Genomic DNA, 13908 nt, shown 5'->3' with positions numbered 1-13908 from the left:
GAGAGAGAGAGAGAGAGAGAGAGAGAGATATTGTTATCTCATTAGAAATTCATTATATCACCAATAATCTTTCACATGTTAGGTATATATTTTAGTATTTATTCTCTTGATACCTTAAAAATAAGCAAACAAGAAAAGTATAATAGGACAGCGTAGCACATAGAAGTTGGGTTTAAGTTATGACCGAGTTCGTAGCATGTGCTTTAACCATCAAACGTGCCATGTTCCCATGCAAACTTGCATACGACTTAAGAGCAGTTTTATATATATAAAATTACAGTTGGTGTCTTGGGCATGTGTTAAGATAAGAATCTACAATTCCCAATGTAAAGCTTTTTTCTTTTATTTGGTTTCCCACCTCCCTTAAATCAAGTGTTTCCAATGTGAACGTGACATGTTCCCATGCTACCGATCACTGCATCAATATCTTTTAATTATTTTGTGCCCGACTGAGTCCATTGTTTCTGGCCTTGCCAATCCATTATAAGAGGTGGAAAGTAAAAGAGCAGTACATTTGATCTATCAACCAGTTTTCATATACTCTTTCAGTCTCTTGGATTATCCAAACAAATTTCCATTTTCAAGTATGGCTCGTGCTCTAGTTTCTGCAATTGCCGAGGAGCTTGGTTCCATCATTGCTTCAGAGCTCAGGTTGACTGTAAGTGTCAAGGAAGAAGTCCAAAAGCTTGAAAGCAAATTCCGTACCATCCAGGCAGTGCTCAACGATGCAGAGAAAAGGCAACTGAAGGACGAAGCTGTGAAGCTTTGGTTAGATAAGCTCAAAGACGTATCCTATGAGATGGATGACGTGTTAGATGAGTGGAACACCGCCATGATCAAAGCAGATATTGAGAAACAAGAAAAAGAAGAAGAAGAGAAGAAGAGAAAGCTGAAACTAGTACTGCTAAGAAGAGGAAGGTATGGCCCTTATCAACTTTAATTTCTCACTTCCTAGTCCTTTTCAGCATCGTGATATTGCTCATAAGATAAAAGAACTAAATGAAAAATTCGATGAGATTAACAAAGAGAGAGAGACATATGGATTTGAATTGACTAGGGGCATTGAAGAAGTTGAACGACCAAAAACTACTTCCTTTGTTGATGTTTCTAAAATTTTAGGTCGTGATAAGGTTAGGAATGACCTAGTAAGCATCCTACTGGGCAAGGGTAGTGTAGATGAAAGAAGCCCCTATGTCATTTCTTTAGTGGGAATGGGTGGTATTGGAAAAACGACTCTAGCCCAACTAGCTTACAATGATCATGATTTGAAGTCCCATTTTGAAAAAAGAATGTGGGTTTGTGTTTCCGAACCTTTTGATCAGTGTAGGATTGCCAAAAAAATCCTTAAATCTATTGGTCAGTCCCTTGACATGACTTCATTGCAAAGTCTATTAGATAGAATTTGTGATCAAATTATGGGAAAAAAGTTCTTTCTTGTTTTAGATGATGTTTGGAATGAGAATCCTACATTGTGGGAGCCATTTAGACTTGCACTTAAATATGGCAACCAAGGTAGTAGAATTGTAGTCATCACACGTAAAAACATAGTTGCTAAGATCATAGGAAATGTGGACATAATCAATTTGGAGGTATTGTCTAATGAAGATCGTTGGCTAATGTTTAGTAAAATAGCGTTTTTTGATAAGAACTCTAAGGAACATAAGCAACTTGAAGACCTTGGTAGGAAAATAGCAATGAAGTGCAAAGGCTTGCCACTTGCTACAAAGACTCTAGGGAGCCTCATGCGCTTCAAGAGAAGTAGAGAACAATGGAAGAATGTTTTAGATAGTAATTTGTGGGAATTAGAAGATATGGGAAGAGGTCTTTTTGCACCGCTGTTATTGAGTTATTATGATTTGTCCTCACTATTGAAACAATGTTTATCATATTGTGCTGTCTTTCCAAAATATTGTCTTTTTTATTGATGAATTGCTATTTATGTGGATGTCACATGGTTATATTGAGTCAAAGGCAAATATGGAAATAGAAATCATGGCGAGAGAATACTTTGAAAATTAAACCACATGGTCTTTCTTCCAAGATTTTGTAAAAGATGCAGATGGCAAGATGATAGGGTGCAAAATGCATGACATAAAATTTGAGATCAGCTTGGCTTGGCTTGATTAATTAGTCAAGCCAAGCTTGAGCTCAAACTTGAGCTCAAGTCAAGCTTTTTAGCTTGGGATAAAAAAAAAATGCATCATCAAATGCTTATATCACCAAAAAAAGTAAAGAAAAAACAATAATATACTTATTTTATCGTGCTTCTAATTCCACCCGTGATTAGATATTGTTCAAATTACAACTTTACATAATTAAATTCATCCATTCATCATTCATTGTCTATAACTTGAGTAATTGTTCAACATACAATTTTTACATTCACATTTGTCATCCATGTAACTATAATCTTTACAAATATAAATAAATTAATATTTCAAAACATATATGAATAAACAAGGTATAAATTAACATTCTAAAACATATGTGTAATGTCATAATAATGAGTTTATTTAGTAAACATATATTAAGTTATAAACGAGCCTAAGCTTGGCATGTTTTTATCGAGCCTTATTGTTCACGAACTTGTTCACAAACAATTTTTTTTGTTTGGGCTTGGCTTGTTTATCAAACAAGCTTAAAACTAAGACCCAAGCTTGACTTATTTATAAACAAACGAACATGAATGAACTTTTTATCGAATTGAGCTCGAGTTGTTCATGAACGGCCTGGTTTGTTTACAGTCCTGCTTGTCCCCCACACCCCACAAGCATTTATACTTGTAGAATGACCACTACACCAAAGAGGACCAACGGTACCTCTCATAACATATTTAAACCATCATAAAAGTAAACATCATTTTTTTTTTTAATGAAAATAAACATCAATTATAAGCCTTATAAATATGATGTTTACAATGTTGTAAACATCATATTTATAAGGCTTATAATTGATTTACTAATTACAATAGGTGACATCAATAGTTGGAAAAAAATACTGTGCACTAAAAAAAAGGTTCTTTTTGTTATTATTATTTTTAATCACCTTTTTAATATATTTTCATATTTACTTCCTCTTAACGACCCACTTCTTATACATGGCAATTTCAGAGAAGCTACGTAAAACCCAAAAGAAGAAGTCTTTAAACTTTCTAAGAATCATATTGAGATTGCGGTCAAACATTTCATATCGCAAAATCTTAAAAGATTTGCAGGAAACCAAAAATATCTAAAGACTGAAACTAGGCCCTTATAAAAGATTCGGGCTTACTGTGAATTCGTGATTTTATTTTTAAAATAATAGTGAATTCATGTTGTGGGAACAAAAAATAGTAAACAATAAATTTAGAATCACAAAATATGTTAAAATGATGAAAGGACAAGTTGCTAATAAAATTAATAAAATACAATATCAATAATAGTACAAATTAGAACCAATAATAGTGTAATAAATTGTAATCGGAACACCATCAAATGATACAAAATAAAAAAGAAAAGAGAAGTATAGAATAGTTCATAATAAAAAAGATCATGAGTTCTCACCATAATAATAATAATAATAATAAGGACAGCATAAAAAATAGTGGAGTCAAGTGGGCCCGATAAAAAGCCAGAGCTTTGAAATCTCAGTTGGCTGCATCATTTTCCGACTTTAATCTCTTCTTTAATCACTTCTTTCATCAAGCAGTTGCGATGATCTGGGTGGCTGCCCTTGCTCAGGAAAAAAGATGAAGAAGAAGAAGAAGGCAATTCAATTCTGATGCACCTGAAGGTACCTTTATGTTCTTCTTTTTCTTCTTCTGATGCTATTGCATTTGCTTTTTAATCCATGCCCAACTACTTTTATTTCCAACCCTTTAGGGCCTAGGAATGTTTTGGTCCCATTCAATCAGAACATCATGCAAAATATTCTTTCCTCATTTGGTTTGATTCAATCTTAATATCAGGCGAAAGATAAGATCAATCTCAAAGAGGAAACCCCATCAACGACGTCAAGAATTCAGTTTGAGGAAGGAAATGAACATGATCTTGACACCACCACCCACAAAGGAAATTGAGGAAGATGATGCCTCCCAAATATATTATATGGTATATTTTTCCTTTAACTTCCATTTTGTCCGTTTGATTGCCAAATCCTTACTTATTTCCTTTGTTTTTTTAAAATTCTCATAATTAAGGTGCTTTTCTTTTAGCCTTTTTAAGTTATCTAGGAGGTATATTTGTGTGTGTAATCCTCATTATGTAGTTCTATATGATTCCAATAAAATAGCTCAACACCATTCAACCATGTGGTTATCTAAGTTTTAAATCATAGTCAACAAATTGGAAGTTACTGGGGATTAAGAGGTCTAGTCAAAGCTTACATTTTCCATATTGCTGTTTTTCAATTGCTGATTTTATCTCAGTCACGCACTGTTTGGAATTTTGCTAAACCTCTAGCATCAATTAAATAAAATGCTACAGTGCTATAATGGTTATGTCAAGCACAGAAATTTACTACGATATTCAGTATGGTGGTTTACTAATTGAGAATTTGTGGGTGGAAAATCAAAACACCATATTGATCTTGCAATGGGTTTGAGATTTAGACTATAATAAGGAAATAGAAGAGAAGTTTGCTGAATATTTTTAATTGTTAGAATCATTTTCATGTCAAAGTAAAATATTTCGTTTGATTTTCCATAACAAACCTGTTGAAATTTTTTAATTCTCAAGCTTTGCTTTTGTATTTTCTGTCCTTTGTCCTGAAGCTACGACCTTCTCTGTTGACCCTATGCAGTCTAAACTTATTGGAGAAGTGTAGCTTATGCTGGTGAAAATCATTAAGCAATGATGCACCTCATATAGCCATGTCTTACATTTTGGTGCAAGATAGCTAATTGAAAAGGCTCCATATGCAGAACGGAAAAGTTCTATATATCAAAACAACAAAGCTCTGTTTCTCTCCTCCCCGAAGCATTGTCCTTGTTTAAAAAGTCATGGACACAAAAAGGCTTATAGATGAGGCTCCAATCAACATCCTGAATCTAACATATCATGGATGTCAAGAAGAAACAATGTCAAGCAGTGACATATGGATAGGAATCAACTGGCTCTATCTATATCTGTAAATTCTTGTTTCCATGTTCTTTTGTTGTTTGAATGTGAATGACTGGTTATCAAGATTTCAAAAGTACGTAGATTGCTTTTGTTAAGAGGAAAATTTTATTTGTATAACCAATATTTCTTTCAAATTTCAGCTTTATGATCATTAACAACCAAACATAAAATATTGCAGCTGAAAGACGTGCTGGAATCTTAATATTCTTGAATCAACCAGTTTGCTAAAGGTCAATGCAATGAAGTCCCATGTGCATTGCACCACCTTTAGCATCCGAGTAGTTTTGTAACTGGGAATTTACATAGGTAGTTGCGAATGAGACATGCACCAATATATTAAACATTTCTGAACAAATTCTTTTTGCACAAACTTTCATAAATATCGGTTTGTATAATCTGTTCCAGAAAATTGATAGCCTTCCTGTCAACGTTGGCTACAAGTTACTCTCGTGGGTCCTTGAAGAACAGAATAACTTGAAATTATCATTGTCAACTCTTAAGACGTATACCAACATGCATATTCAACCAAATAAAGACTAGGAGAGTCACATAAGTTATCATATTCATCATGACAAGGTTCACAATGTTGGTTGGAAAATCATAAATCTGTGAAGTGTTTCAAATAAAACCTACCGTATGCATTATTTAAATCCTTTCTTTCTAAGCATTGTCTTAATTAATTGATGTACAATTATAATATTTTCACTCACTCTTCTACCACAGCCAAAGTCTACTTGACTGGGATGAAAAATGTCATCCAGGAAAGGACACAAATGCTTAGTTAATTTTTCAAACGAATAAAACTACTTTGTAAAGTGTGTTGCATAGGCTAATAGGTATGTGACATTGATTCCGGGTGAGGGATTCTGGGAATCAGAACTAGATTGGTGTGAACTAGTCCCTAGGGATGGTGCCCTTTAAAACAATAAAATTATGGACACAACAAAAATTTTAAAATTTCACATAAATTAACCTACCACCTCACATATTGGTCACCACAATTTGTAATTTAAAATTTTTTTTCTAGCTCATGTGTGATGTGATGGACTAATTTGAATATGTTTATGAATTTTGTTGTGTCCGAGAAAGACTATTAAGAAAATGATTTTGATTTCCTATAGTTCTAGGTAGCTGTATAACCCGGGCAATTGTATAGAGCAAAGTCCAATTCCAAGCCACATTTCCTAGGTCCCATTCCTAACGTTCCTTAATGTGCTGGGCCCAATCCAACCCACCATAGGACCAAGTAAGCTTAAATTTGGTCCGCAGGACCCAAATTTAGAAGTCCACTATCATTCAAAATAATCTCTAAAGCTCATTGCTTCAGGCTCTAATTTGTGAAACGGGCCTAACGCCCATTTTTCCACAATCAATAGCAATTCTTTACCATCTCCAATAATAACATTTTCTTGATTAATTGAGCCTACAAAATGCCTGATATGACCCCCCACAGTCTAAGCCTATGTTGAAAATTAGGCGAAGCATATGGGGCCTTCAATTATAGACGAGAGTTTAATGATTTTTCATTATTAGTAAGAGTCAGATTGGGTTCAAATGTCTTCTTCTTTTTTTTTTTTTTTTTAACCGTTACAACACTATTCTTATAAAACTCACCATTAATTTCACTTTTTGTTTTGGTTTTATTGACTATTGTTTTCTTTTGTTGCTTAAAGTGGAGGATTAGATTTTTTTTTTCTTTTCATATCAGCTTATTAATTTATTTGCATATATTTGACTATTGTTTTCTTTTGTTGCTTAAAGTGGAGGATTAATTTTTTTTTTTCATATCAGCTTATTAATTTATTTGCATATATTCTTCCTTTTAAAGACTCACTTTTTCTAGGTTTGCTATATTTTTGTTAACTTTAAGTAAATAATCAAATAGGTTTTTCAATTAATGCTTGCAATATCAAGGAAGTTACTGAGTGAAATAAAAGTCTTTGAATTTTCTAAGAACCATACCGGTCATTATTAGTAAGCCAAATTGAGTTCAAATGTCTTTTTCCTTTTACTTTTTTTAGGGTCCCATCATGGAGGACAAAGAAAGAAAAAGAACTATAGTCCAAAAATTTTATAAAAAAAATTGTGACTTTGTAGTAAGTGGAGAAATTTCATTTTACTTGTCAGTGGGTTGGAGAGAAGAGATTAGTGTGAACTGTGATCTGATCAAGTTTGGTGTGGACTACCATTGACCAGAGTTGGCCCTCAAATTTTTTTAGTGAATTCTAGTAGATGTTTTGCTTACTTAAACATCTATATGTAGGACTATCTTTAAAAAAAATTTGAGTGCTACTTATTCCATTATAAAGTATATATTCAAGGCTTCAAAATGAACATAAATTTGACCAATTTGAATTTAAAATGAGTAGAAAATATTCAAAAAATTAATAAAGAACTTAATTTGGATAATTGAATATTCATTATTATATGCTTGTATTATTACCATGGTATACATGGTTAGAAACATTATTTTTTGCATTATATTCTTAATTTAGAAATTTAAGTATGTTTTGGGTATTGGAACATGTAACTTTGAAATTTGGAGTTTGTCATTTGTTTCTATTAGTAATTCTAACATAGGAGTAATTACCTTTTGTTGAATGCCAAAATTTCACAAAGAAAGCCCATTCCATGAAAAGTAAGGAAAGACCATGGGTCTTAACAGAGAAGATCCAATTCATGAAGAATGACCATGAAGGCCCAAAATCCCAAAAAGAAGAAAAAAGAAAGAAATAATAATAAAGAAAAAAAGAAGAGGATTTCGGGCAAGGATCTCAGGAAGACCAGAAGACATGTAGCAAGGATCTCGGTCAGGCCAAAGGATATGCAGCAAGAAGAATCAACATCAAGACCCTATGTATGTCCAGATTTCCAACAAAAACCAAGCCATTAAAAATCTAGAAAAAAAAAATTAAAAAAACTAGGTATTATCTTTGTAACCCATGGTCCAAGCCCGTGGGATCCCGAGTGGATAGTAAAGAAGGAATGGTTTAGTCGGTAGGGGAGTGATTTTTGTGAAAGGAGGATCCCGAAACTTTCCCTTGGTTCATATATTTGCTTGGAATGCATGAACCAATGGAAAACTCAGTTCCACCATGTGCACGAAACCTCCCCACAATTTCTTCTCAATTGTCATTTTCAACAAAGCTATCACGATACACCGGGCAGCCCACCCATTCCATTTAAATTTCCAAGAATGAATCTTTCATTTATAGCTAAAGTCAAATGCCCCTATTGAGTTATAATTGCCTAAATAAGCTAAACCTCTGCCCAATGCACATTTTTAGGTCACAGAGGATGTAGTTTTACCCAACAAACTTGACACGTCCTCCCTCGGGGTATCAGGCCAGGTCTGCTATGAAATGAACACAAAGCATAGCAGAAAAGGAGGGATTCGGATGGGAGAAAAATGGGTATTCAGGGGAAAATTTCAGAGGTTTAAAACACATTTTCTTAGAGTTTTAAAAGCCCAACAAGGAAGAGAAAGAAATAAACAAAAGAGAGAGCCAAGGAGTAGAAATTTGTCCCATATCTTTGAGATTATTTGAAATATCACTTAGCCTCCAAAGAAACATAAGTCAAAAACATGCGCACATCAAATATCACTCTCTCCTACAAAAATCCTCCTCACCTAACTATCTTGGATGGCAATGCCCAAGTAAAGCCACTTGGACTTGAGTTCCAAATCCCATAGATCTTGTGCAAAAGCACTAAGTCTATGAGAATTGGGGTCAGGATTTTCGTGGCTGAATTATTCTCATGAAATTCATTTACGTATATGTATATTTATTAAAATGTATTATCTTAATCTTAGAAACTAACAATTATTTGAAGATATGTGTATTGTATAGTGTATTCTTATGCAGGACTTATGGAGGTAAAGAGAAATGACAAAACTCCATTGCATAATAAGCATGGAGAAAGATTGTATAGATCAGAGGATCAATATTCTGGGATTTTACAGGCCCAGTACCCCTAGGAACCATGACTTCATGCCGGGGGTACCATGACAGTACACCCGAGGTACCAAGTGAAAGAACACTTTTAAATGTTTATACAGTTAAAGATAAACTTCAAATACTCTATTTTAATCTCCTTCTCATTGTGAATATTATGAATACTTATTTTACTTATTTTGTAAGAGTAAATGGTCATTTTATGACACTAAAACACTTATAATGATATTTTATTGCTTCGGAGGAATCGCATTTTTGCCTTGAGGAGATTTATGTGACTTGCACACAACTTGGTTCGTAATCAGCCCTCATTTAGCTGCGGTGAACCAAGCTCAATCCACCAAACAACAAGTAAAGCGCCCAAGACCCTTGTTTCTACATGGGCCTGGGTACCGTCCAAAAAAGGACTCTCATACCTTTTATAAATTAATTTTTGTCAAATTTATTTCTTTAACATATGTCAATTAGTAATTAGATATAGCATCTAGCGATTTTTTATCTTCAATTCAATCCTACAGTCCAATCCACATGATTATCTCTTTGATCTTTTGTAAGATTTTGACTTTGATAATCGTGGTGTGAACCGATGGTGGACTAAACCAAAGTTGTCCATTAGGTTTAAAATAACAAATTACAATAAATGAAGGTGGGTCATCTTTGATATTTTGTACTGGGCTACAATTATGGTGCCTTTGCTTTTTCTACGGATTATTGTTGATTTTGTTTTTGAGTCTGATTAGAGATACCACTTTCATAACATATTTAAACCATGATAGAAGTAAACATCATATTTATAAGGCTTATAATTAATATTACTTTTATTATTTACTAATTACAATAGGTAACATCAAGAGTTAGAAAAAACAGTGTGAACCTAGATTTTTTTTGTTTTTGTTTTATTGACTATTGTTTTCCTTTTCTGCTTAAAGTGGAGGATTAGGGGGTTTTTTTTTTATCAGCTTATTAATTTATTTGCATATGTACATTGCAATATCTGAGAAGTTGTGTGGAACCCAAAAGAAGAAGTATTTGAACTTTCTAAGAACCATCCCAATCATTGCAGTCAAACATTTCAAATTGCAAAATCTTAAAAACTTTGCAGGAAACCAAAAATATCCATAGTCTGAACTTTCTAAGCAAAACTCCTCCTACGTAAATTGGCCCTTATAAAATATTCAAGCTTACAATGAGAAGGGAATATGAGCACGAAATTTCCAAATATGTGAGATGCAAAAATAGAAGAAAAATGTGCACCAAAGAAAACAAACACACAAGACAATATTTATATAGTTCGGCAATTTACCTGTGTCCGCGGAGTTGAAGGGATTTCATTATTCTTAGAGAAAGTAATCCTAATTTTAAAAATTAAAAATAAAACCAAAAAAAGAAAGAGTCATCCTTATTACTCTTTGATTTCTCATGTATTGCTCATAATGCTCATCCCTTGTTTAATACTTATACCTTGAAATTCCTTTTAACATGTTATAGCTCCTTTCAATAGAGGTTAAGGCTACTATATATTTATTTTAGATTGTTAATATCGTTGTTCATTTTGATTAAAAGTATTAAAATTCTAATCATTTAAAAAAGTATGCTTTCTTTGCAAAGTTATTGCTTCTAATGATGTTTTGTTACCCTAAATAAGCCCTTAATCCCTGCCACTAGAAGACCTTGGAGGACGGAGAAAATATGTTCAGCAAGCACTTGGGGATGCAAGCATGGATTTTGAACTGCCAAATGAAGTAAGTTTTCCCTTTTTACATAGATAGTACTATTGCCAATGACCAATTCTCAGTTTTGTCTTTCAATTATTGCTCTATCTGGCATGCAAGTCTTAGTTTCTTATATCTTTCTCTAAATTAATTTGTGGGTATGGTTGTCATTCATGGATCAGATCAAAGATGAAGTTTGTTAAGCTAGTGAGCTAGTGTTTAAAGTTCTAAGCATGGAGAATGGTGGTCTGCTACAGCCAATATTGTCCATTGTGTCCTCGTGTACTTTATTTTGTCCTCGTCATCAGGCTTACGTGGAAGGTTTCATTTTTCCTTCCCCCCCCCTCCCCTTCTCATATCTAAGGTGCTTTTATGTAGCTTTTCTAAGAAGACAAATTAGGGCACTGGTCAGGTCCAGAACAAGGGTAAACTAACAATTGGTGTAGTATTTGCACTTAAATTTTTGAAGATGTAGTGTCTTGTGGCCTAGTGAATACCAATTTATGTTTTCCACTGGTACAACTCAAGTTCTATTCTTGGTTCACTGTCCATGGATTTGATTGAAACAGTTCAAAAGATTCGTTATAGTTGGCATAGAATTGATTATCAACATCGTGGCATGATCATTTTTATGTTGTTAGTTAATTTCCTGCTGGTGACATGCTTGTTTGGAAGCTGCCGATGTGGTACCATTTGTTTAACATTATCTTTTGATCCTGTACAGTGCATATTCAAGTATCTGTTTTCTAGTTCCAACATGAATGTTGATGGTTAAAAGGTGTTGGCCTCTTCATAATCATTGTTGTTGTGAGTTTACTCAGTTGGTACAGTAATCAATTTCAAGAAAAGACAAGAAATCCCCCCCGCTCCCCCTTTTAGGGTATATTTTCTTATTGTTCTTCTTATTCTTGTGGAAATTGGGCTTTTCAATGTTCATTAGTGGCCAATCTTCACAACTTGTTGGTAATAGTAGTAAAATACTTGGATTCTCCACTTTTGACATACCTAGCAGCCCAAGACATTTGGATATGGAATGCATTTTTATAAGCTTTTTTCCATTTCTAGCATGCATCGCAGCCTTAGGACATTTTCCTCTGTTTTTGAGAAGGGTCATACTTCAGCTTCTGCTTCATAGTTAGGCAGAGTTGGAGACTTTAGTACTTGATTGCATCTCACCTTTAACATCTTAGTAGATTTTGTAATTGGGAATTTACATAGGGAGTTGCAAATTTGACATGCACTAATATATTAAACCTTTATGAACAAATTCTTTCTACACAAACTTTCATAAATATTATATCTATCTTCAAAATCCTTAACAACCAAAGAATAAGCAAATGCCTATTCCCTCAAAATAAGCAAATTCTTCCAGGGATTGATAGCCTCCTTGTCAACATTGGCTTCAAGGTACTCTCATGGGACCTTGAGGAACATAATAACTTGAAACTATCATGGCCAACTCTTAAGACAGATATCAACACGCATCTGATGCTGCATATTCAACCCTTTGGAATTCGGATTCTTCCTTCCAGTTCAACTCAACTATCTCCCCTTATCTCTTTGGTCAATCTTGCACATTTTATTCATGTTATGATAACTCTCATGCCTAGTGATTAGGAATTTAATTATAAATTTCTGAAAAAATCATTATCAAGTGATGCTATGTCACAAGATAATTGACCTTTTTTTTTATTGTGCTATTTTAATGTAAGCTAAATCCTCATATTCTTATTAACCTTCTATCATAACATGCTTTTCCATATTGTTTTTTTGTGTATGTCAAACCCTCATGTTGTTATTATTTTTTTTTTGGTCAGATTTTAACTAGAACTCAAATTTTAGTATGTGGCAAAGAATATTTTGTACTTGAGCAAATTTTAACTCATGGATGCACTTGTGAGAAAGACCTACGAAAGAAACTCCTTCACCATTTCATAGTGGCATTGGAGCTTGCGTATCACATCACATGGTGAAACATGAAAGGTATGGTGGGTACTTGACCAAGTTCTCAGGTTTTGTGGTGAGATTATATTTTTTCCTAAAGAATTAATATTCTTGTATTTTCCCAATTTGTTGTGTACTCAAAGTTGTAAGCATAAACTTAAGTATTGTAATCTCTATTTTCCTTATAATAGATTGATCGGATTTCTCCCGTGGTTTTTCCCTCTACATTGAGGGTTTTCCACGTAAAATTTGGTGTGTATTTTGAGATTGATTGCTTGCATGATAACTTGATCAACTACAACCAATCTTACTAAACACAACAAATTTTCTTATCATCATTGATTAGTACATCAATCAACCAATTACTTGCAAAAGGTCATGCACAAAATTACGGTTACCATGAAGTTTGGTATCAATGAACCAAGTAGCATTGCCAGATAATTGAAGTAGAAAAAATGTTGCATAGAAATACTAGAAAACCATATAAGCTAACCCTTAATTTCCAATAAGCTACATAAAATCAACATATTCATGTTATAGCCCTTAATGATCTATGAAGAACCCAAAGCACATAAAATGGACTTGAAGACTCAGAACATCAGCAACAACAGATTTTGCAACAACAGCTTTAGGTTTTTCAAATGCCAAATGTTAGTGAATACTATTAAAAGAAAAATTACACTTAGACCCAATAAATCTCCACACTGGGGATTCAAAATATGACTAAAACACTAACTCCTCATTTACTGCATAAAACTTCCATGTCTTTTCATTAAATTTACTAGTTTATTGTTTAAAATACTCTAATACCACAATGTCCTTATTTATGGCTCCATAGTGCGATGTAAACAAACCATTCAGCATCAAATATGTAAGGGCCAAACTATACAATTATATCCACCATTTTGGAATTTTCTGCAAGAGTGGTACAATATATAATCAAGTTCAACCATATATTCATAAGTTTTCACATTCACAAATACACTATGGCCTCACTAGAGACAGTTTTGCAACCTTAGCTTATCAGTTCTGGAATCAAAAACTAAAAACTAGCAAAATGGGTCAATATCATGTACTAGACTGAGGACAAAATTGCAACTACCATAAAGTTTGGTGTGAATGAAACAAGTAGCATTCCCAAATAATTGTAGTACAGCTAGGAATAAAGTCTAGCATAAAAGTATCAAGCAAATCTAA

At 33.5% G+C, this 13908-nt stretch overlaps 1 protein-coding gene across 3 annotated transcripts; it reads left to right on the top strand.

Annotated features, from left to right (window-relative positions):
- The first annotated feature begins 518 nt into the window (after window positions 1–518).
- Window positions 519–5269, top strand: LOC142625948 (putative disease resistance protein RGA1). Of its 3 annotated transcripts, none has more exons than XR_012842429.1 (4): window positions 519–918; window positions 3688–3771; window positions 3947–4088; window positions 4901–5269. XR_012842429.1 is itself a non-coding variant. In XM_075799710.1 (3 exons), exons 1-2 carry the CDS (start codon window positions 587–589, stop codon window positions 3758–3760), a joined length of 405 nt encoding a protein of 134 aa, XP_075655825.1. In that variant the 5' UTR covers window positions 519–586; the 3' UTR covers window positions 3761–3771; window positions 3861–4053. The 3 variants fall into 3 exon arrangements, 1 of the variants encoding a protein (XP_075655825.1); XR_012842428.1 differs by having other exon boundaries at window positions 520–918; window positions 4780–5269; XM_075799710.1 differs by lacking the exon at window positions 4901–5269 and having other exon boundaries at window positions 3861–4053.
- The last annotated feature ends 8639 nt before the right edge of the window (window positions 5270–13908 follow it).

Source organism: Castanea sativa, chromosome 2, assembly GCF_040712315.1.
Source record: "Castanea sativa cultivar Marrone di Chiusa Pesio chromosome 2, ASM4071231v1".
Taxonomy (NCBI): Eukaryota; Viridiplantae; Streptophyta; class Magnoliopsida; order Fagales; family Fagaceae; genus Castanea; species Castanea sativa.
This window is presented reverse-complemented; position numbering and strand designations above follow the sequence as displayed.

Excerpts from the sequence above, each read along its gene's own strand:
- LOC142625948 (XM_075799710.1), top strand. The coding sequence starts at position 587 with ATGGCTCGTGCTCTAGTTTCTGCAATTGCCGAGGAGCTTGGTTCCATC. Across the intron at positions 919-3,687 it reads GTACTGCTAAGAAGAGGAAG|TTGCGATGATCTGGGTGGCT; the intron begins GTATGGCCCTTA and ends TTCATCAAGCAG.